Source organism: Symphalangus syndactylus, chromosome 22, assembly GCF_028878055.3.
Source record: "Symphalangus syndactylus isolate Jambi chromosome 22, NHGRI_mSymSyn1-v2.1_pri, whole genome shotgun sequence".
NCBI classification, from domain to species: Eukaryota; Metazoa; Chordata; class Mammalia; order Primates; family Hylobatidae; genus Symphalangus; species Symphalangus syndactylus.
In genome coordinates, this window is record NC_072444.2 from 15,684,022 (window position 1) to 15,707,514 (window position 23,493).

At 57.3% G+C, this 23,493-nt stretch overlaps 1 protein-coding gene across 2 annotated transcripts in view; it reads left to right on the plus strand.

Moving 5' to 3' along the window:
- Positions 1-23,493, plus strand: part of HSPG2 (heparan sulfate proteoglycan 2) — a 116,267-nt gene that overhangs the window by 81,225 nt on the left and 11,549 nt on the right. For both annotated transcript variants that reach the window (XM_055261532.2, XM_055261533.2), the window contains exons 44-77: positions 31-211; positions 1,627-1,752; positions 1,864-2,016; positions 2,094-2,236; positions 2,557-2,692; positions 2,775-2,929; positions 3,197-3,347; positions 4,460-4,611; positions 4,697-4,829; positions 5,296-5,441; positions 5,605-5,740; positions 5,833-5,984; positions 7,034-7,169; positions 7,340-7,491; positions 8,269-8,407; positions 8,506-8,657; positions 9,207-9,342; positions 9,460-9,611; positions 9,808-9,946; positions 10,704-10,855; positions 11,048-11,195; positions 13,020-13,171; positions 13,871-14,012; positions 14,387-14,538; positions 14,928-15,069; positions 15,167-15,307; positions 15,636-15,770; positions 16,024-16,208; positions 17,442-17,637; positions 17,909-18,088; positions 18,375-18,635; positions 20,721-20,925; positions 22,094-22,191; positions 22,785-23,051. In XM_055261532.2, coding sequence (XP_055117507.1) covers positions 31-211; positions 1,627-1,752; positions 1,864-2,016; positions 2,094-2,236; positions 2,557-2,692; positions 2,775-2,929; positions 3,197-3,347; positions 4,460-4,611; positions 4,697-4,829; positions 5,296-5,441; positions 5,605-5,740; positions 5,833-5,984; positions 7,034-7,169; positions 7,340-7,491; positions 8,269-8,407; positions 8,506-8,657; positions 9,207-9,342; positions 9,460-9,611; positions 9,808-9,946; positions 10,704-10,855; positions 11,048-11,195; positions 13,020-13,171; positions 13,871-14,012; positions 14,387-14,538; positions 14,928-15,069; positions 15,167-15,307; positions 15,636-15,770; positions 16,024-16,208; positions 17,442-17,637; positions 17,909-18,088; positions 18,375-18,635; positions 20,721-20,925; positions 22,094-22,191; positions 22,785-23,051 — 5,326 coding nt within the window. The remainder of the gene's footprint in view (positions 1-30; positions 212-1,626; positions 1,753-1,863; positions 2,017-2,093; positions 2,237-2,556; positions 2,693-2,774; positions 2,930-3,196; positions 3,348-4,459; positions 4,612-4,696; positions 4,830-5,295; positions 5,442-5,604; positions 5,741-5,832; positions 5,985-7,033; positions 7,170-7,339; positions 7,492-8,268; positions 8,408-8,505; positions 8,658-9,206; positions 9,343-9,459; positions 9,612-9,807; positions 9,947-10,703; positions 10,856-11,047; positions 11,196-13,019; positions 13,172-13,870; positions 14,013-14,386; positions 14,539-14,927; positions 15,070-15,166; positions 15,308-15,635; positions 15,771-16,023; positions 16,209-17,441; positions 17,638-17,908; positions 18,089-18,374; positions 18,636-20,720; positions 20,926-22,093; positions 22,192-22,784; positions 23,052-23,493) is intronic.

The window sequence follows — 23,493 nt, forward strand, 5'->3', positions numbered from 1 at the left end:
CCCATGACCCCCTTTCACCTTGCCCTGCAGTCCCCAGCCTATACCCTGGTGTGGACCCGCCTGCACAATGGGAAACTGCCCACCCGAGCCATGGATTTCAACGGCATCCTGACCATTCGCAATGTCCAGCTGAGTGATGCGGGCACCTATGTGTGCACCGGCTCCAACATGTTTGCGATGGACCAGGGCACAGCCACTCTACACGTGCAGGGTACACCTCCCATCTATACCTGATTCTCCCACCCCAGCTCTCCCCCCATGCCCACCAGGATTAGCACAGCATTTCTTCATTCTGCTGATCATTTCTGAGCACCTGCTGCATGCCTGGGCCTGGTCTAGGCTCTGCAGAAGCAGGGGAGAGAAGCATGTACAGTATCTCGGTCCTCCTGAAGTACACGTTCTAGGCAGGGAGACCATAAGCATGGGAATAAATGAACAAGCAAGATAACTACACATGGCGATGAGTGCCAGGCTAGGAATGATGAGAAAGCAAGAAACGAGGTAGGAGAAGGCCAGGTGTGGTGGCTCACACCTGTAAGCCCAGCACTTTGGGAGGCTGAGGCAGGTGGATCACTTGAGGTCAGGAGTTGCAGACCAGCCTGGCCAACATGGTGAAACCCTGTCTCTACTAAAAATACAAAAGCTAGCTGAGTGTGGTGGCAGGTGCCTATAATCCCAGCTACTCAGGATGCTGAGGCAGGAGAATCGCTTGAACCCGGGAGGCAGAGGTTGCAGTGAGCCAAGATCGCGCCGCTGCACTCCAGCCTGGGTGACAGAGCGAGAATCCGTCTCAGAAAAAATAAATAAAATAAAACAACGTGGGAGAGGCAGGGGCTACTCTATTCAGGGCAGTCAAGGAGGGCCTCTCTGAGGAGGTGACACCTAAGCTGAGACCTGAAGGAAAGGTAGGCATTGAGCAACTTAGAGAGTTGGCAGAGTGTTCTTGGCAGAGGGAGCAGCACATGGCAAGGCCTTGAGGCAGGAGCACGTTGCTGTGTTTGAGGAACAGCAGAGACCACGTGGCTGGGGCTGTGGGAGGGAGGATGGGTGTGGGCAGATGGGAGAGCATGGAGTATGTGGTGGATCAGGGTAGGAATTTTGGATTTTGGCCGGGCGCGGTGGCTCACGCTTGTAATCCCAGCACTTTGGGAGGCCGAGGCGGGCGGATCATGAGGTCAGGAGATCGAGACCATGGTGAAACCCTGTCTCTACTAAATGTATAAAAAAAAAAATAAGCCGGGCGCGGTGGCGGGCGCCTGTAGTCCCAGCTACTCGGAGAGGCTGAGGCAGGAGAATGGCGTGAACCCGGGAGGCGGAGCTTGCAGTGAGCCGAGACTGCGCCACTGCACTCCAGCCTGGGCGACAGAGCAAGACTCCGTCTCAAAAAAAAAAAAAAAAAAAAAAAAAAGAATTTTGGATTTTATTCTAAAAGCAACAGGGAGTCATGGACAGGTCTCAAGGTGGGAGGTCACAAGGTCCTGTTGACATTTCCAAAGCTCCCTCTGGCTCCTGTACGCACAGATGGCCGTGGAGGGCTAGCCTGGAAGCAGAGCGGCAGCAGGACTGTTGTGTGAGTCCGACGACACTCCCCACCCTGACTGCATGTTCCTTTTCCTCTCTCATCAGCCTCGGGCACCTCGTCCGCCCCCGTGGTCTCCATCCACCCGCCACAGCTCACAGTGCAGCCCGGGCAACTGGCGGAGTTCCGCTGCAGCGCCACAGGGAGCCCCACGCCCACCCTCGAGTGGACAGGTGAGGCCATGATGGGAATGACATTCAGGGCCTGACTCTCCTGGGTGTGGGAGGGGAGGGGCAGGACTCTGAGCAGGCTTGGTGTGTGCTGACCCCGCGTCTACTCGTCAGGGGGCCCCGGCGGCCAGCTCCCTGCGAAGGCACAAATCCACGGCGGCATCCTGCGCCTGCCAGCTGTCGAGCCCACGGATCAGGCCCAGTACTTGTGCCGAGCCCACAGCAGCGCTGGGCAGCAGGTGGCCAGGGCTGTGCTCCACGTGCATGGTGAGAGGCCAGGCTCAGGGTGGGGGCCGGGAGTGTGCTCAGCCCAGGGCGCGTCCTCATGGGACTCTTGTCTGCAGGGGGCGGTGGGCCCAGAGTTCAAGTGAGCCCAGAGAGGACCCAGGTCCACGAAGGCCGCACCGTCAGGCTGTACTGCAGGGCTGCAGGCGTGCCCAGTGCCACCATCACCTGGAGGAAGGAAGGGGGCAGCCTCCCACCACAGGTGAGGAGATGGGCCCACCCAGGAGGAGGAGGCCCACAGGCTCTGCAAAGAGTGCCAGCCACCTTCCCTCCCCCTCCACGCCCCACCCCACCTCCTCCTCTGTGGCTCCCTTCATCTCCAAGACGGTGGCCTCCTGCCCCTGCATTCCAGCAGGGAGCCCCTGCCATCTTCTTGGCTGCCTGGCATTTGTCCTCCTTCATGCCCCACTGGGCTCTAATATTGGTCCTGCACCTGCCTCTCCCTTTTATGCCCCATCTGTCCCCCTGGCCAGCCATTGTCCAGCTGCCTCTGGGGCAGCTGACCCTTCTCACCCGTGGCAGGCCCGGTCGGAGCGCACAGACATCGCAACACTGCTCATCCCAGCCATCACGACTGCTGACGCTGGCTTCTACCTCTGCGTGGCCACCAGCCCCGCAGGCACCGCCCAGGCCCGGATCCAAGTGGTTGTCCTTTCAGGTGCGGGCCCTCTGGGAACGGAGGGGTGGGGAGGGCAAGCCAGGGCTCCCCTGGGGCCTGCTGACCCCTCCTCTGGCCCCAGCCTCAGATGCCAGCCCACCGCCCGTGAAGATTGAGTCCTCATCGCCTTCTGTGACAGAAGGGCAGACACTTGACCTCAACTGTGTGGTGGCAGGGTCAGCCCATGCCCAGGTCACCTGGTACAGGCGAGGGGGTAGCCTGCCTCCCCACACCCAGGTATGTGGGCCCTGAGCCTATGGCAGGGGACCCAGGGTGCAGGGGCTGTGGCGGAGGTGGGGCCTGTACCCAGGGCGGGGGAGGCAGCCCACTGCCCCACATGTTCCACCAGCAGAAGCCAGGCCTCGTCTCCCTCCCCGCCAGCTTCTAGCATGGGATGGCTCAGAGCAAAGCCAGTGAGAGTTTGAATGAATCACTGAGGCTGAGGGAGTGGTGACAACAGCCCCCGTCCCTGTCCTCATGTACCTCTGGCTCCTCCTGGCCCAGGTCCACGGCTCCCGTCTGCGGCTCCCCCAGGTCTCACCAGCTGATTCTGGAGAATATGTGTGTCGTGTGGAGAATGGATCGGGCCCCAAGGAGGCCTCCATTACTGTCTCTGTCCTCCACGGCTCCCATTCTGGCCCCAGCTACACCCCAGGTGAGGAGCCAGGTGCGGCTGGGCTGGGGCTGAGCCCTAGAAGCTCCCAAGGAAGATGCCTGTGGCTTCTTCAGTGGGACCAGGACAGGGGGGCATTCCAGGCAGGCTTTGACCCTTCAGTGCCTGCTCAGAGAGAGGAGGGGGTTGAGTGGACGGGAGGGAGGTTAAGGCTGGTCCAGCTTACCTGGACTCCCTGTGAGTGACTGTTTCAGAATTTGTCAGGAAGCAGCAGAGTGTCCGGGTTGAACACGAAGCTGGGAGTCATCTGAACTGGTTCAAATCCCAGATCTGCCCCTTAGCAACCTTGGACTAGCTTTTACCTTTTGGGGCCTCAGATTCATCTACGAAATGGAGCAGTACTGCTCACCTGCTTGGTCATGGTGTGGTTTATTTTTATTTTTATTTATTTATTTATTTTACTTATTTTTTTTTTTGAGAGGGAGTCTCGCTCTGTCACCCAGGCTGGAGTGCAGTGGCACACGATCTTGGCTCACTGCAAGCTCCGCCTTCCGGGTTCACACCATTCTTCTGCCTCAGCCTTCCGAGTAGCTGGGACTACAGGCACGCCCGCCACCAGGCCGGCTAATTTTTTGTATTTTTTTTAGTAGAGACGGGGTTTCACCATGTTAGCCAGGATGGTCTCGATCTCCTGACCTCGTGATCCACCCGTCTCGGCCTCCCAAAGTGCTGGGATTACAGGCATGAGCCACCGCGCCCGGCCGATCATGGTGTGGTTTAAATGAGACAGTGTCTATGGAAAGTACTTGTGAGCACACGGAAGACGCCCTGTAGAAGGGAGGTGTCTCATTGTCATCTGCATCCTTGGGCACAGCCTGGGTAGTAAAGCTTGCTGGTTCCCTACAGGCCAGAGGAGCTCATCATCAAGAAGTCATGGGGGCGTCAATGGGCCTCCAGCTTGTGGGTAGAGGTTGGGAAGGGAAGAAGCCATATTCGGCTGGCCATGTGGAGGCAGAAGGGTGTGGCCCTAGTCCCAGAGAGGCCACCTGTTGGCTGTCCCCACTAGGGCCTGGTCACCGCCCAGAGCCTTCTGCCCCGGGGCTACAGGTTACAGCCCAAGAGTTCAGGCCTCTGAGCAGCCCCTCTGTGTCCAGTGCCTGGCAGCGCCCATCCCATCCGCATCGAGCCCTCCTCCTCACACGTGGCTGAAGGGCAGACCCTGGATCTGAACTGCGTGGTGCCTGGGCAGGCCCACGCCCAGGTCACGTGGCACAAGCGTGGGGGCAGCCTCCCTGCCCGGCACCAGGTATGGCAGCCCCCCGGGACCACCTTGCTGGAGTGGCTGGATGGGACTGTTCAACCCCCTCCCGACCCACCCCATTTGCACACAGACCCACGGCTCGCTGCTGCGACTGCACCAGGTGACCCCCGCCGACTCAGGCGAGTATGTGTGCCGTGTGGTGGGCACCTCCGGCCCCCTGGAGGCCTCAGTCCTGGTCACCATCGAAGCCTCTGTCATCCCTGGTGAGTGACTCCCAGTGACATGGAAAGCTGGAGGAGGCAGAGAGCCCTCCAGGGTGGTGAGATCCAAGGGACCCCTGTTGCCGATGGGGCAGGAGGCCCACACTGGAGCTGGCTGCAGGGCCCTGCCCAGGCAGACTCCACCTGTCGGAGTAACCACCGCCTTCCCATCACACTTCGCCTTGGCCACATGACTCCTCAGGCGTCCCCTCCCACCTCCTCTTCCTCTCTCCAAGCCTCCACTACTCTCATCTCTCTCACTTCCTCACTCCCCTCTGCAAGGCGTGGCCCATGCCCTGGTCCTCCCATCAGGGTTGCTGAGCTGAGGGCATCAAGTCCAGGCCCCCAGATGCCTGAAAACCTGGACCTGGCCTTGGAACCCTGGGCTGAGCTAGCTGCAGGGTGGGCAACCCCTGCCCTCTCATCTCAGGAGCATCTACAACTCTCACTCCCATCCCCACTGCAGCAGGACCTGTCCCACCTGTCAGGATCGAGTCTTCATCCTCCACAGTGGCCGAGGGGCAGACCCTGGATCTGAGCTGTGTGGTGGCAGGGCAGGCCCATGCCCAGGTCACATGGTACAAGCGTGGGGGCAGCCTCCCTGCCCGTCACCAGGTACAGGGCACCAGGAATGTGGGATGGGGCCATGGACAGTGGGTGGTAGGATCCTGGCCCCTAGGCTGAGGGGCTGGCACTTCCTAGATCGGGGGGACAGGGGTGGGGCATCTGCTGGCCTCCAGGAAGCCCCCCTCTCACACCTCTGCCCACGGCTGCCCAGGTTCGTGGCTCCCGCCTGTACATCTTCCAGGCCTCACCTGCCGATGCGGGACAGTACGTCTGCCGGGCCAGCAATGGCATGGAGGCCTCCATCACGGTCACAGTAACTGGGACCCAGGGGGCCAACTTAGCCTACCGTGAGTGGGGTCACCAGGCTGGGCTGGGATGCAGAAGACAGGCTGGGGCAGCTTCAGAGAACAGGGGTGAACGCTGACCATCTTATCCTCAGCTGCCGGCAGCACTCAGCCCATCCGCATTGAGCCCTCCTCCTCACAAGTGGCCGAAGGGCAGACCCTGGATCTGAACTGTGTGGTGCCTGGGCAGTCCCATGCCCAGGTCACATGGCACAAGCGTGGGGGCAGCCTCCCTGTCCGGCACCAGGTATGGGACTGGAGGACAGACAGGCCAAGAAGAGGAAGCAGGTCCCTGGGTGGCGGAGGTTACTGGGGGAGGGCTAGAGGCTCCCCTGAGATCAGGAAGCCCTGGACCCTATTGCACGGATGTATAGTGCAATGGTTAGAACCCAGGATCTAGGACTGACTAACCTGGGTGTGAATTCTGGCTCTACCACTTAGCTTGTGACCTCAGACAAGTTACTTAACCTCTCTGTGCTATAGTTTCAGGGTCTATAATATGGTAATAATAGTACGTACCAGCCAGGCGCGGTGGCTCACACCTGTAATCCTAGCACTTTGGGAGGCTGAGGTGAGCAGATTGCCTGAGGTCGGGAGTTTGAGACCAGCCTGGCCAGTATGGTGAAACCCCATCTCTATTAAAAATATAAAAATTATCCGGGCGTGGTGGCAGGCACCTGTAATCCCAGCTACTTGGGAAGCTGAGGCAGGAGAATTGCTTGAACCCGGGAGGCGGAGGCAGCAGTGAGCCAAGATCACGCCATTGCCCTCCAGTCTGGGCGACAGAGCGAGGCTCAGTCTCAAAAAAAAAAAAAAAAAAGTACGTACCTTACAGAATTATCTTAGAGATTAAAATATATGCAAAATTCTCAGAGCCTAGGCTCACAGAAAGTACTCTAAGCTGTTAATGTTACTATAATACCATTAGCTATTGTTGTTACCGTATTTTGTAGAATTTAGGATACCACTGATTACAAGATCCACTATGATTTTATGTACCTCTAAGAAAAAGCTTCCATTTGTAAGGTTATTCATTGTAGATGCATCTTGATTTTGGAGACATTGAAATGTGTCTAGAATTGATGGGATGTGGTGTGAGTGTGTACCCAGCTCACTGGGGCTCCTCTGGTCGACCACCCCGCTCCTGGACAAGAGTCCCCCTTTCCCATGTGAAGGACAGGGAAAGTGATCCAGAGCTGATAGCCAGGCCTTGGGGGTCAGAGTGAGGCAGGGTTGCAGGTTATAGGAACAGGGGTCTCCTGAGGGCTCCCTCTGACTCACCCCCATTCTGGCCAGACCCACGGCTCCCTGCTGAGACTCTATCAAGTGTCCCCCGCCGACTCAGGCGAGTATGTGTGCCGAGTGTTGGGCAGCTCCGTGCCCCTAGAAGCCTCTGTCCTGGTCACCATTGAGCCTGCGGGCTCAGTGCCTGGTGAGTAGCTCTCAGGGAGGGCAGGGCTGGGGGCCCGGGGCGGGAGGCTCTCCAGTCTTGCAATGGCAGGGTCAGGAGGCCAAGCCGCAGACTGCACCTGCCTAGAGAGCAGAAACTCCATCTCATCTCACCTCCCAGCCGGCTATTGACCCTTTGCCCTCTGTCCCCAGCACTTGGGGTCACCCCCACAGTCCGAATCGAGTCATCATCTTCTCATGTGGCTGAAGGGCAGACCCTGGATCTGAACTGCCTCGTTGCTGGTCAGGCCCATGCCCAGGTTACATGGCACAAGCGCGGGGGCAGCCTCCCGGCCCGGCACCAGGTAGGAGGCAGGAGCTAAGGAAGCCTGAAGGACCCTGTAGCTGCAGTACAAGAGCATAGGCTTGACCAGGCGCGGTGGCTCATGCCTGTAATCCCAGCACTTTGGGAGGCCAAGGCGGGAGGATCACGAGGTCAGGAGTTCGAGACCAGCCTGACCAACATAATAAAACCCCATCTCTACTAAAAATACACAAATTAGCTGGGCGTGGTGGTGTGCACCTGTAATCCCAGCTACTCAGGAGGCTGAGGCAGGAGAATCGCTTGAACCCGGGAGGCGGAGGTTGCAGTGAGCCAAGATTGTGCCATTGCACTCCAGCCTGGGCGACAGAGCAAGACTCCATCTCAAAAAAAAAAAAAAAAAAAGAGCATAGGCTTTGAACTCAGGCATGTTCGAGTTCAGACGCTGTTCCGCCACTTGCATGCTGTGTGACTTTAGGCCAGTCACTTGCCACTTGATTCCCTGACCTTCAGTGTCCTCGTCTGCCAAATGGGCTCATGCTGCCTACCTCATCTCCCCTGTAGCATGTCAACAAACACTGGTCCCCACTTTTCTCTGGTGCCAAGTGTCAGTCGTCCCTGGCATGGGTGAGGTGGGAGGCTAGACCCAGTCCTGACACTGGGGCGGGAGATAGCGAGGGAGAAGGTGGTTTCCCCTGAAAGGGTTTCCATCGAGTTCCAGCTGGCTGGGCTGGGAGTGGCACCAGGGAAGGGAACAGGAGCTTGGCATGAGCCGCAGTGCCCAGCTCTGAGCCTCCCTCCTCTCTCCTGACCCTCCCAGGTTCATGGCTCGAGGCTACGGCTGCTCCAGGTGACCCCAGCTGACTCAGGGGAGTACGTGTGCCGTGTGGTCGGCAGCTCAGGCACCCAGGAAGCCTCGGTCCTTGTCACCATCCAGCAGCGCCTTAGTGGCTCCCACTGTGAGTGTCTCGGGGGTCATGCAAATGGTGGAGGGCTGGGGGACCTCGACTGCACCCTCAGCAGCTCCCACACCCTGCCTTCCGTCTCGCCCTCCCAGCCCAGGGCGTGGCGTACCCCGTCCGCATCGAGTCCTCCTCAGCCTCCCTGGCCAATGGACACACTCTGGACCTCAACTGCCTGGTTGCCAGCCAGGCTCCCCACACCATCACCTGGTATAAGCGTGGAGGCAGCTTACCCAGCCGGCACCAGGTACAGGGCCAGCAGGTGGGGAGGGCAAAAGCAGGGCACACCAGCCCCCAGTGGGAAGAGGGGGGACTCTCAGCACCTCACTCTGTGCTCATTCAGTCATTCAGCAGACATTGAGTATCCTTGCTGGATGGGTCCTAGACTGGTGCTGACAATACAGAAATAAGGCTCCCTGACCTCAGGGAGATCCACTTATGCACCGAATCTCACTGAAAGGCTGCTCCGGGCCATGTCCTGTGTCTGACACTGAAGATTCCAGATAGAATAAGACAGGTGCCTGCTCTCAGGCAGCTCGCAGGCTGTGGGAGCCCCAGCAGGATACTGTGTCAACACTGCGGAGGGCCTTAACAGGCTTTCTGGAGGGGTGATGAAAAGCTAGACGTCCACCCCAGCCCAGAGACAGGCCACATGCCATGCTGGGAGCTTCACGAAGGCCACTGAGGAGGCAAGGCAGGAAGGCTCCCAGAGTCCAGGGGCAGTGGCAGCAGTGCCCAAGACGTGGAGGAGCTGCCCACACCTACTGCCACACCTCCTGCCACCTGCTTCCTGCAGATCGTAGGCTCCCGGCTGCGGATCCCTCAGGTGACTCCGGCAGACTCGGGCGAGTACGTGTGTCACGTCAGTAACGGTGCAGGCTCCCGGGAGACCTCGCTCATCGTCACCATCCAGGGCAGCGGCTCCTCCCACGGTGAGAGCACAGAGGGCAGGGGGTCCAGACAAGTGGCACAGGGGGTGGCAGAGAGGTCCCCGGTGCCATCACTGTTACCTCACTCTGGCTGCGTGGTCCACACCCCTCTGTCCCCAGTGCCCAGCGTCTCCCCACCCATCAGGATCGAGTCCTCTTCCCCCACGGTGGTGGAAGGGCAGACCTTGGATCTGAACTGCGTGGTCGCCAGGCAGCCCCAGGCTATCATCACATGGTACAAGCGTGGGGGCAGCCTTCCCTCCCGACACCAGGTACAGAGTGGAGCCACGGCAGCGGGGGTGGAACCCTGGTCTCCTGGGGTGAGCAGAGCAGGTTCCCTATCTCACGGACTGGGCCCTGGGTAGACCGACAGCCGCCTCAACAGGCTGAGCAGGAAGGCCTGAGCCAGCTGGTGACCCCAGGGTCCCTCCACTCCCTCTCCCTCTCCTTCCCCATCCGCACACCCAGACCCATGGCTCCCACTTGCGGTTGCACCAAATGTCTGTGGCTGACTCGGGCGAGTATGTGTGCCGGGCCAACAACAACATCGATGCCCTGGAGGCCTCCATCGTCATCTCCGTCTCCCCTGGCGCCGGCAGCCCCTCCGGTGAGTCTGCCCAGGAAAGGGACGAGGGATGCAGGCAACAGTGTTCCCTGGGGAGAAGGAACTTTCCGGTCAGAGTCCTCAGACCTGGTGGTACTCAGGCAAGGGCCAGCGGAAAGATGCGTGGGTTCAGTGGCTACGGCTACCCCATTTCTAACATTTCAAGTTCTCAGTAGCCACATGTGGCTTGCAGCCACTGTCTTGGCCTGTGCAGATAAAAAACATTTCCATCATCCCAGGAAGTTTATGAATTTTGTGAGGGTTAAGTGAGTTGGTGCATGTAATGTGCTTAGAGCGGTGCCTGGCATGCCATAAGTGCTTTATGAGTGTTAACTATTATTATCATTTTTCTTTTTTTTTGAGAGGGAGTCTTGCTCTGTCACCCAGGCTGGAGTGCAGTGATGCGATCTCAACTCACTGCAACTTCCGCCTTCCAGGTTCAAGCGATTCTCCTGTCTCAGCATCCCGAGTAGCTGGGACTACAGGCACATGCCACCATGCCCGGCTAATTTTTGCATTTTTAGTAGAGACAGGATTTCACCATATTGGTCAGGCTAGTCTCAAACTCCTAACCTCAGATCATCCACCCCCCTCAGCCTCCCAAAGTGCTGGGATTACAGGCATGAGCCACCATGCCCGGCCAAGTGTTAACTATTAGTATTACTCGAGGGGGTGAGATTTTCTATGGCAGAGGGTCCCGCCAACCCTGTTCCCAAATCTGACAATGGCGGAACCAACTCACTGATCTCTGTTCCCCCAGCCCCTGGCAGTTCCATGCCCATCAGAATTGAGTCATCATCCTCACACGTGGCTGAAGGGCAGACCCTGGATCTGAACTGCGTGGTCCCTGGGCAGGCCCATGCCCAGGTCACTTGGCACAAGCGTGGGGGCAGCCTCCCCAGTCACCATCAGGTATGCAGCCAGCAGGAAATGGTGGGAGGGCCGCTGGATGTGGGGGCCCTGGCTAGCTCTGCCAGGAGGGAGACCTAGGCGCCCCCGTGGGGTGCAGTACCCACCTGTGTCAGAGGTTAGACTCTGGCGCCAGGCCTTCAATGGTTCCGGACTGGCACCTGACTCTGTTCCTCTGTCCCATCCCCTGTTCAGACCCACGGCTCACGGCTGCGGCTGCACCAGGTGTCCCCGGCCGACTCGGGTGAATACGTGTGCCGGGTGATGGGCAGCTCCGGCCCCCTGGAGGCCTCAGTCCTGGTCACCATTGAAGCCTCTGGCTCAAGTGCTGTCCACGTGCCCGGTGAGGGTCCCTGCAGTGGGACTGGGAGGCCGGAGGAGGGAGGAAGGGACAGAGACCAGTGGGCAGAACTGGGAGAAGGAAACACTTTCTGGCACTTGGCGAGAACTGCCCCTCTGATTCCAGACTTCACCTCCTGCCACCCGCACGGTCCCAGGACCAAGGAGCTGGCTCAGGTGGAGTGGCTCCTGTCCCTCTCCACAGCTTGCGAGCACAGGCTTTGGAGTCTGGCATCTGTGCATGAGTCCCAGCTCCTCTGGCCACACTGGGAGATGTTGCACAAGGGACCTCAGCTTTCCACGTGTCAACTGTCCCTTATCTGTAAAGAAGGGGTAGTAGCACTCTTGTAGTCTACTATCTAATTATAGAGTCCCCAAAAGCCTGAGACTGCACCTCTGCGAGTATTGGAGGATGATTTACACATCTTTATCAGGGCCGGTGTGGTGGCTCACACCTGAATCCCAGCACTTTGGAAGGCCGAGGTGGGCAGATTGCCTGAGCTCATGAGTTCGAGACCAGTCTGGGTAACATGGTGAAACCCCATCTCTACTAAAAATACAAAAAATTACCTGGGCATGGTGGCACGTACCGTTAGTCCTAGCTACTCGAGAGGCTGAAGCATGAGAATCACTTGAACCCAGGAGGCGGAGGTTGCAGTGAGCCGAGATTGCACCACTGCGTTCCAGCCTGGGCGACAAAGTGAGACTCTGTTTCCAAAAATAAATACATAAATAAATAAATAAATAAACAAACATCTTTATTAGTACTGGTGGCATATAAGGGACAAAAAAACACATCAAGCCTGTCCTTATTTCTTGGAAATCTTTGCTTATGATGGGGCTAAGTAGTTAAGGTATTTTTTGTTTTGTTTTGTTTTGACACAGAGTCTCGCTCTGTCACCCAGGCTGGAGTGCAGTGGCGCGACCTCGGCTCACTGCAATCTCCGCCTCTGGGGTTCAAGCGATTCTCCTGCCTCAGCCTCCTGAGTAGCTGGGACTACAGGCGTGCTCCACCACACCCAGCTAATTTTTGTATTTTTAGTAGAGATGGGGTTTCACCGTGTTGGTCAGGCTGGTCTCGAACTCCTGACCTAGTGATCCACCCGGCTCGGCCTCCGAAAGTGCTAGGATTAGAGGCATGAGCCACCACGCCCAGCGTGTAGTTAAGGTTTTTTTTTTAAAGTGAATCAGTTGAAAGGAAAATGTTCAGTAATTAATAGCACAGGGGACACATGCTATGCAGAAATCATGATAAGGGGACACTGATTGCTAAGTAGTAAACATGATCCAGCACTTCTTAGGTGTTGGACCCTATCATATTTACACACATTAGTTCATTTTATCCTCACAACAGCCCTTTGAGGTAGATGGCATTGTTCTCTCCATTTTACGGATAGGGAAACTGAGACTCAGAGAGGTGAAGTTGTTTTCCAGAGGTCATACAACCAATCAATGGCAGAGCTGGGATTTGAACCCAGGCAGTCTGGCCCCAGAGTCTGTGTTCTTAGCCACATTCTATCTGAGTTTGCCAAACATTAGTGGTCTAGTGGTCTGTGTGGAGGTGTCTAGACCTGAGCCCTGGCCCCACTGGTGCTGGGAGCATGGGAGGAGGAGGAGATGGTGGGGCCATTGCCTGGGGACAGGGCTGGGGGAATGAGAAGTGCCTCCATCTTCCAGGCTAGCCCAGCTGCTCCAGGCCTCAATGGAATGGGAACGGAAAGAAGCCATGTCCCAAATGGCCTCTGGTCCTAACATCTGGGCCCCAGGGTAAGGGCTGAGGGCATCAGGGTGGGCATCTCAGCTCAATGACCTCTCCCCTGTGCCCCAGCCCCAGGCGGAGCCCCACCCATCCGCATCGAGACTTCCTCCTCCCGAGTGGCCGAAGGGCAGACCCTGGATCTGAAGTGCGTGGTGCCCGGGCAGGCCCACGCCCAGGTCATGTGGCACAAGCGTGGAGGAAACCTCCCTGCCCGGCACCAGGTAAAGGAGCTGGAGAAGGATGCATGTGTCCTCCACACCCACAGCGGTCCTGTGTGAATCCAGCGCTGAAGGGAAAGTGGCCTCAGCAACTGGGGCTTGTGGGGAATGGCAGCAGGAGGTCACTGGAGTCAGGAAGTTGAGAGCGGGCTGGGCACAGCAGGGCCACCACCAGCCCCACAGCACCTTGGTGCAAAATAGAAAAGGACATCTCTGGCCGGGCGCGGTGGCTCATGCCAGCACTTTGGGAAGCCGAGGCAGGTGGATCACTTGAGGTCAGGAGTTCAAAGCCAGCCTGGCCAACATGGCGAAACGAAAAATACAAAAATTGGCCAGGCATGGTGGCAGACGCCTGTAATCCCAGCTACTCAGGAGGCTGAGGCAGGAGAATCACTTGAACCCAGGAGGCAGAGGTTGCAGTGAGCCAAGATTGCACCACTGCACTCCAGCCTGGATGACAGAGCGAGACACTGTCTCAAAAAAGAAAGACAAGGACACCTGTTACTCAAGGCTCTTGACTTCCTCCTACCAGAAAAACCATCATAATAAACACGTCCTCCACAATGCAGACTGTCGAAGGGGCCCCTCCAACAGGACGCACCTACATATCTGTGCATGGCAGTCCCAGGGTGTGGGTTCCAGAGGCCTGGGCATCTGAAGGCTCCCAGCTCACCCTCCCCACTCTCACCCCACCTTGGCCAGGTCCACGGCCCACTGCTGAGGCTGAACCAGGTGTCCCCGGCTGACTCTGGCGAGTACTCGTGCCAAGTGACCGGAAGCTCAGGCACCCTGGAGGCATCTGTCCTGGTCACAATTGAGCCCTCCAGCCCAGGACCCATTCCTGGTGAGTGATAGGGAGCAGTGGGCGATGCCAGAGCACAGGCATGGGGCCGCTTCCCGGCTCTGCTCCTCTCCTCTCTCCCAGCCGAGCACTTATTGTTGCCTGCGGGTGGGGTTTCCTACCGCAGAGGACCAAGCCAACCCAGGTGTTCCCAAGTCTGACGATGGTCCCATCCCCTCAACCGGGGGTCCCCAGCCCTGGGTTTCAGGAGGACCCTTGAGTCCCCAGGGAAAGGAGACCCTTCTTAGGTTCTATCAGCCACTCTCAAGCCACTGCACACCCAGGACCAACTGGAGCTGGTCTTCACTGCCACCACCTTCAGCCCCTGCCTTGATCCCCAGAGCCTGGCCTCTCTCACCCACCCCCTGTGCCCACAGCTCCAGGACTGGCCCAGCCCATCTACATCGAGGCCTCCTCTTCACACGTGACTGAAGGGCAGACTCTAGATCTGAACTGTGTGGTGCCCGGGCAGGCCCATGCCCAGGTCACGTGGTACAAGCGCGGGGGCAGCCTCCCCGCCCGGCACCAGGTACAGGGGCCGGGATGGGGAGGATTCCAGGTCAGGCAAGGTTAGACCTGCAGTTGCTTTCTGCACCCAAACCTCACGCAAACACCAGCCTGCTTGGGGACCCCAGGGGATAAAATACTTTTGGGGGACGAGTTCACCAGCCTGCAAATCAGGAGACGTGGGTTTTTCTCCTGGCTCTGCAGCTGAATCCTTTCCTAGGCCTCAGTTTCCTCCACTGTAAAGTTAGTGGGTCGGACCTCTAGAATTCTGTGAATGAAGCTTCCACCAGCCCTACCAGCTGGGACCCTGAGCTCCCGAGAGAACTCTCGGGTACCGGCACAGTTAGGCTTGGGGACATTCCTTGTCCCAGGGACTTTGCCCTGATAGCTGTCCGCTCGCTGCTCTGACAGACCCATGGCTCCCAGCTGCGGCTCCACCACGTCTCCCCTGCTGACTCAGGCGAGTATGTGTGTCGTGCAGCTGGCGGCCCAGGCCCTGATCAAGAGGCCTCCTTCACAGTCACCGTCCCACCCAGCGAGGGGTCTTCCTACCGTGAGTATGGCAGATGCCATGGGCAGGGGGGGAAGGGGAGGGCCCTGAAGCTGAGCCCACCCCTGCTGAGCCCAGCCCTCTGCCCCTTTGGCCCCAGGCCTTAGGAGCCCGGTCATCTCCATCGACCCACCCAGCAGCACCGTGCAGCAGGGCCAGGATGCCAGCTTCAAGTGCCTCATCCACGATGGGGCAGCCCCCATCAGCCTCGAGTGGAAGACCCGGAACCAGGAGCTGGAGGGTGAGCCAGGCTGGTGGGCGGGTGGGCAAGCTGGGGGCAGGCATGGGGGTGCCGTCATCCCCACTGTGCAAGGGTGGGGCAGAAGTCTGGACGCCCCACATTCATGGTGTGGCCCTGAGTAAGGCCCTTCCCATCTCTGTATGGCAAGAGCACTGGACCCAGGAGTTTCCAAGGCCTTTGTTACCTTCTGCTATCTGGGACTCCATGAGCTGGACACACCCAGGCCGGAGGGGTTGGGGGCGTGCGCCCAGGGGCACAGGCTGGCAGCACCAAGACACGAGAAGGACCAGGTCAATCCTCTCTCACCCTCCCCCATGTAACCTCACAGACAACGTCCACATCAGTCCCAATGGTTCCATCATCACCATTGTGGGCACCCGGCCCAGCAACCATGGTACCTACCGCTGCGTGGCCTCCAATGCCTACGGTGTGGCCCAGAGTGTGGTGAACCTCAGTGTGCAAGGTGAGGGGACAGTGACCCTGTGGGGCTCTGCCCTGTTTCCAGCCCTGATTCTCAGCTCAGAGCCTCCAAGTTTAAATCCGCCTTCCACCACTGAGTCTGTCTTGGGCATTCTCCCTCTCTGAGCCTCAGTTTCCATCTCAGTGCAGTGGGGAGACAGGTGCCCACCCAGCAGTTACTAAGCTGGAGGCCATGGCAGTGTGGGTGACCAGCACAGCCCTGCCTGTGTGTCAGTGGTTGTCATTCCTCCGCACAGGTCCCCCTACAGTGTCCGTGCTCCCCGAGGGCCCTGTGTGGGTGAAAGTGGGAAAGGCTGTCACCCTGGAGTGTGTCAGTGCCGGGGAGCCCCGCTCCTCTGCTCGTTGGACCCGGATCAGCAGCACCCCTGCCAAGTTGGAGCAGCGGACATATGGGCTCATGGACAGCCACGCGGTGCTGCAGGTGAAGCCGGGGCTGGTGCCTCTCTGGGTCTGAGGCCCAGTCCAGGGTCCAGCCTTGAGCGGGTGCTTGGAGGAGATAGTAGTGGATGGGCAGGTGGTGATGAGTGGATAGAGAGAGGAAGGGAGGAATGGGGTGGGATGGGATGGGTGGATGGCGAATAGACTGGAAGATGAGAGGGAAGAGAGAAGGAAGGTGGGAGAAGGAGGAAAGAATGAGTGGGAGGGTGGGTCGAAGGCCAAGTGGATGGATGGACTAATGGGGTGTCATGAGGGTAAGCCCTCAAGCAACCAGATGGGAGAGCTAAAAACCAAGGAAAGGGCCAGGCATGGTGGCATGTGCAGGAAGATCACTTGAGCCCAAGAGTTTGAGACCAGCCTGGGAAGCCTAAATGGGTAGATCACCTGAGGTCAGGAGTTCGAGACCACCCTGGCCAACATGGTGAAACCCCGTCTCTACTAAAAATACAAAATTAGGCCGGACGCAGTGGCTCACACTTGTAATCCCAGCAATTTGGGAGGCTGAGGCGGGCGGATCACAAGGTCAGGAGATCGAGACCATCCTGGCTAACATGGTGAAACCCCATCTCTACTAAAAATACAAAAAAATTAGCCAGGTGTGGTGGCGGGTGCCTGTAGTCCCAGCTACTCAGGAGGCTGAGGCAGGAGAATGGTGTGAACCTGGGAGGTGGAGCTTTCAGTGAGCAGAGATCATGCCATTGCACTCCAGCCTGGGCGACAGAGCGAGACCCTCAGAAAAACAAACAAACAAACAAAATTAGCTGGTGTGGTGGCACACGCCTGTAGTCCCAGCTACTCGGGAGGCTGAGGCAGGAGAATTGCTTGAAACAGGGAGGCAGAGGCTGCAGTGAGCCGAGATAGCGCCACTGCACTCCAGCCTGGACGAGACAGAGCAAGACTCCATCTCAAAATAAATAAATTAATTAAAAGAAAATAAAAAATTAGCCAGGTATGGCAGCACATACCTGTAGTCCCAGCTATTCAGGAGGCTGAGGCGAGAGGATTGCTTGAGCCCAGGAGGCAGAGGTTGCAATGAGCCAGATGGTGCCACTGCACTCCAACCTGGGCAACAGAGTAAGACCCTATCTCAAAAAATAAATAAATAGATAAATACCAAGGCAGGGTAGAGGAAATAGGGAAGACCAAGTCAGAGCTGGGGCTGACATCAGAGTCCCCACTCGGTCCCTGCATAACCAGCCTCCTTGCTTTCTCCCAGATTTCATCAGCTAAACCATCAGATGCGGGCACTTACGTGTGCCTTGCTCAGAATGCACTGGGCACAGCACAGAAGAAGGTGGAGGTGATCGTGGACACGGGCGCCATGGCCCCAGGGGCCCCTCAGGTCCAAGCTGAAGAAGCTGAGCTGACTGTGGAGGCTGGACACACGGCCACCTTGCGCTGCTCAGCCACAGGTGTGGCCAGGGGCAGGCATATAGAGCTGGCAGGGCAGGGATGCCCTGGGGTCTGAAATGTAGACACATGTGATCTAGAGATGATGTCATGCCCAGGGGTGGGGAGTAGGGGGAGACTGTGTTGCTAGCATCCTCCAGTGATGGCCGAGGAACCCAGTTGGGGTCCCCATAGAGGGACAGCATCACCCAGGGCCCTTCCTCACCACAGCCACCCTCTGTGGGTCCCTGAGGTAGCCCAGTGACTTCTGTCATCTTCCACTCGACTCCACAGGCAGCCCCGCACCCACCATCCACTGGTCCAAGCTGCGTTCCCCACTGCCCTGGCAGCACCGGCTGGAAGGTGACACACTCATCATACCCCGGGTAGCCCAGCAGGACTCGGGCCAGTACATCTGCAATGCCACTAGCCCTGCCGGGCACGCTGAGGCCACCATCATCCTGCACGTGGAGAGTAAGGCCTCATCCCTTCTTTGTCTGCACCAAATGGAGATCTGAGCCCCCCGACTAGGCTCCACCCCACACAGAACCCCAGGAACCCCATCCAGAGGTCTCCAGGCGCTGCAGGGTCCTGGAGCCTGCCCTGCCCGACACCCACACCCCCAACTAGGATCTTTGCTTTCCTTATCCCCAGTCCTCTGGGCTCACCATTCAGCTTCCCTGGACACCTGGATCCAATGACCTGCTGCCATTGTGACCTTTGCCCTCCCCCATCCTGACCTCTGTGTCCCCCCACTCAGGCCCACCGTATGCCACCACGGTCCCAGAGCACGCTTCGGTGCAGGCAGGGGAGACGGTGCAGCTCCAGTGCCTGGCTCACGGGACACCCCCACTCACCTTCCAGTGGAGCCGCGTGGGCAGCAGCCTTCCTGGGAGGGCGACCGCCAGGAACGAGCTGCTGCACTTTGAGCGTGCAGCCCCTGAGGACTCAGGCCGCTACCGCTGCCGGGTCACCAACAAGGTGGGCTCAGCCGAGGCCTTTGCCCAGCTGCTCGTCCAAGGTAAGCAGCCCCGGCTCAGGGTGGAAGGGGATCACCTTTCCTCTTGGCCCTTCGATGACCCAGCTAGGCAGACTCGGGTGGGAAGGCCTCCCTCCATAACCCACCTGGAATGCCCTCATCTGGGCCTGAGGCAGGCTTGCCTCCTCCAGGAAGCCCTCCATCACATGTGCTCAGCTCCTCTAGCTCTCACGGCTGCTCCCCACCTTTGGCACAGCCCTGGCACTGCCAAAGGAAACCATTCTGTGTACATAAGCACCCCAGCCTGCCTCCCGTGCCAGGCAATGAGAATGCTCAGGGCAGGGCCTGGACCCAGGTATCTCAGCAGCCCTGGGCTTAATTGAGGGCAATAAGGCCCAGGATGGGCTGGGTAAATGCTTGACAGGGACAACAGTGAATGAGTGACAGGAGCGCCCACCCCAGCACACCCAGGGCTGTGTGTGCTGGGTGAATCTTCAGAGAGCCCAGCATTTCCATGGCCTCCTGCATCAATGATACAAATGAGGGCTTTTGGACCACAAACTCTTTTTTTTTTTTTTTTTTTTTTGAGACGGAGTCTTGCTCTGTCACCCAGGCTGTAGTGCAGTGGTGCGATCTCGGCTCACTGCAAGCTCCGCCTCCCAGGTTCACGCCATTCTCCTGCCTCAGCCTCTCCAAGTAGCTGGGACTACAGGCGCCCGCCACCACGCCCGGCTAATTTTTTTGTATTTTTAGTAGAGACGGGGTTTCACCGTGGTCTCGATCTCCTGACCTTGTGATCCACCCGCCTCGGCCTCCCAAAGTGCTGGGATTTGGACCACAAACTCTTAAAGCAACACAGCATGTAGCCCACTGGTCAAGGGCCTGGACTGTGGACTCAGACCTGGGTTCAAAGCACAGCTCAGCCATTTGCTGGCTGTGCACCCTTGGCCAAGTCACTGAACCTTTTTGAGCCTCAGTTTCTTTTTTTTTGAGACAGAATCTCACTCTGTCACCCAGGCTGGAGTGCAGTGGCATGATCTCGGATCACTGCAACCTCCACCTCCCGGGTTCAAGCCTTTCTCGTGCCTCAGCCTCCTGAGTAGCTGGCACTACAGGCACGCGCCACCACGCTTGGCTAATTTTTGTGTTTTTAGTAGAGAAGGGGTTCGCCATGTTGGCCAGGCTGGTCTCGAACTCCTGACCTCAAGTGATCCACCCACCTCAGCCTCCCAAAGTGCTGGGATTACAGACGTGAGCCACCGTGCTCAGTCTGAGCCTCAGTTTCTTTATCTATAAAGTGGAGAGAAAAATGCCAACCACGTAGGCCGAGTTGGAAAGGTACACAGAGGTAAACACAGATGTAAAACTGTGGCTCACAGTAGGCACTTAGTAAATGGGGACAATATGCATCAGGCCCCGCCTCCCATCTGTCCCCTGCACGTGTAGGTGTCTTTGCCATGGCCAAGTCCCTGGATTCTCTTATTTAAACTGCAGGCAGAATAGGCTTTGCTGTCCTTCCTTAAAATGTCTGAGTCTGGCCGGGCGTGGTGGCTCACGCCTGTAATCCTAGCACCTTGGGAGGCCGAGGCAGGCGGATTGCCTGAGCTCAGGAGTTCGAGACCAGCCTGGGCTACATGGTGAAACCCTGTCTCTACTAAAATACAAAAAAAAAAAAAAGATTAGCCGGGCGTGGTGGCACACCTGTAGTCCCAGCTGCTCAGGAGGCTGAGGCAGGAGAATCGCTTGAACCCGGGAGGTGGGGGTTGCAGTGAGCTGAGATTGTGCCACTGCACTCCAGCCTGGGGACAGAGCAAAACTCCGTCTCAAAAAAAAAAAAAAAAAGTCTTGAGTCCCTCCCACTCTTTTCGTGGCCTGCCCTCCCCACCCAGAACCGAGGAGCTGTGGAGACAGAGCCCAGCACTCCACAGGCCCTTATCTGTGTTGGCGGAATGGCAGCTGTGTGTGCAGATGAATGAATCTGCCACTGAAGGGTCTTTTTTCCCTGGTCAGAGAGGCTGTCAGGAGAACATTCCTTGAATGTTGGGCTGGGGGTTTCCTGGGTCCCTGGAGGGGCATCAGGGACATCACACACACATATACCTGCCGAACTCATATATGTCCCCGCAGGCCCTCCCGGCTCTCTCCCTGCCACCTCCATCCCAGCAGGGTCCACGCCCACCGTGCAGGTCACGCCTCAGCTAGAGACCAAGAGCATTGGGGCCAGCGTTGAGTTCCACTGTGCTGTGCCCAGCGACCCGGGTACCCAGCTCCGTTGGTTCAAGGAAGGGGGTCAGCTGCCTCCGGGTCACAGCGTGCAAGATGGGGTGCTCCGGTGAGTGGGGCCGGGGGCAGGACTGGACTTGGGCAGCATAGCCCAAGGTTCACAGTGAGCAGAGTTAAAGCACCTGCCCCAGGGGGCGCAACATGAAGCACTGTCCTTGGACACATCACTTTACCTCTCTGAGCCTCAGTGTTCTCAGCTGTACAATGGGTTATATAAGACTGAATGAGGTCCAGGCACGGTGGCTCACGCCTGTAATCCCAGCACTTTGGGAGGCTGAGGTGGGCAGATCACCTGAGGTCAGGAGTTTGAGACCAGCCTGGCCAACATGGTGAACCCCTGCCTCTACTAAAAATACAAAAAATTACCTGGGCCTGGTGGTGGGCACCTGTAATCCCAACTACGCGGGAGGCTGAGGCAGGAGAATCGCTTGAACCCAGGAGGCGGAAGTTGCAGTGAGCCGAGATCGCACCATTGCACTCCAGCCTGGGCCACAAGAGCAAAACTCCATCTCAAAAAGAAAAAAGACTGAAAGGAGATTATCTAAAGCACTTGCACAGTGCTTGGTGCTTGGAAGGCCTTCAGTAAACAGTGGCCCATTCATATTTATTATTAGTGGAGGAAAGAGAACAGGCCCTGGGGCCAGAAATACACAAATGACCCCAGATCTCAGCTCTGCTATTTGACAACTGTGTAATCTTGAGCCCTAGACCATAAGGTCTTTGTCTAAAATGGGTGTGGTGCCCCCCAACCTGCCTGCCTGCCTCTAGTGGTTATTAGGAAACTAGAATGCAACACTGCGTGCCGTTCTACATCAGTTTTTAACACCCACACAATCGCAAAGCATTCTTTTTTTTTTCCTTTTTGAGACAGAGTCTTACTCTGTCACCCAGGCTGGAGTGCAGTGGTGTGATCTCGGCTCACTGCAACCCTCTGCCTCCCAGGTTCAAGCGATTCTCGTGCCCCAGTCTCCCTCTCCTGAGTATCTGGGATTACAGGCATGTGCCACCATGCCTGGCTAATTTTTGTATTTTTAGTAGAGACAGGGTTTCACCATGTTGGCCAGGCTGGTCTCAAGATCCTGATCTCAAGTGATCCGCCTGCCTCAGCCTCCCAAAGTGCTGGGATTACAGGCGTGAGCTACCACACCTAGCCCAGTTGCAAAGCATTCTATCAGTTGTTTTCAACTCCCTGAGGTCTTATTATTTTTTCTTTATAGAATCCAGAACTTGGACCAGAGCTGCCAAGGGATGTATATTTGCCAAGCCCATGGACCTTGGGGGAAGGCCCAGGCCAGTGCCCAGCTGGTTGTCCAAGGTAGGAGGGTGGCTTCAGGCCTCTGCTAAGAGCAGGCAACAGAGATGAGAAAGGGAGAGAGGCACAGGGCCCAGACCCTGTTCCCCAGGAATCCCCCTAAATGTGTCAGAATAAAGAGGATTATTCTATTTTGCCTTGCTTGTGTCTAGCATAGAGTAAAAGGGGCTTGATAAATATTTCAAGGGAGGGAAGAAGGATACGGGTGGAGTGTGTGAGTGCTCAGATGAACCGATGAAGATTGAATCAGTGTGAACCGGGCATGATGGAATACACCTGTAGTCCCAGCTACTCAGGAAGCTAAGCTGGGAGCATTGCTTGAGCACATGAGTTCTAGGCTGCAGTGAGCCATGATCACACCTGTGAATACAGCCAAGACCCTTTGTCTAAAAAAAAAAAGAAGTGGACACGTGAGTGAGTAAATGCATAAGACCTGACAAGTGAGTGTGTTTGTGAGTGAATGCATGAAAAAGTGAATGAGGAATGAATGAATGCTGGAGCTTCAGTGCTCACCTTTCCTTGGACAGTCTATGGCCTCCCTCGGACCAGGCCTGCAGTGACTGATCTCACTGGACCTCCACCTCCCTCCTCCCCAGCCCTGCCCTCGGTGCTCATCAACATCCGGACCTCTGTGCAGACCGTGGTGGTCGGCCACGCCGTGGAGTTCGAATGCCTGGCACTGGGTGACCCCAAGCCTCAGGTGACATGGAGCAAAGTTGGAGGGCACCTGCGGCCAGGCATTGTGCAGAGCGGAGGCGTCGTCAGGATCGCCCACGTAGAGCTGGCTGATGCAGGACAGTATCGCTGTACTGCCACCAATGCAGCCGGCACCACACAATCCCATGTGCTGCTGCTTGTGCAAGGTGAAGGCCAGTGGGGACTTTGTTGGGGGACAGTGAGTGGGGCAGGGGCTTCTGCTGCTGCCATCTTCTGTCTGCCCGCTCTGCTCTTCCTTTCTGTTCGCTTGGGATCTTTTCCATTGTGTGTATTTTAGGGGCAGGTTTCATAACAGGTGGCAGCAGCAGGGGATAAAAGTGAGATTCCCCCAGGGCAGCCTGGAATGTACAGGGAGAGAGCTAGGCCATAGAGCATGAAGAAGAAAAAAGAAACCTTGTCCTCATCTGCAGGGAGTGCCTGCTCTGCTGGGACAGACCTGCAGCATAGTCTGAGGGCAGAGACATAACCCAGACAACAAACAGACCTAATAGAGAGTAAAACAAGGACAACAGATGCAGGGCAGACACAAACACTGTGTGTTCTTTTTTTGTTTTTTTTTTTTTTTGAGACGGAGTCTCGCTGTCACCC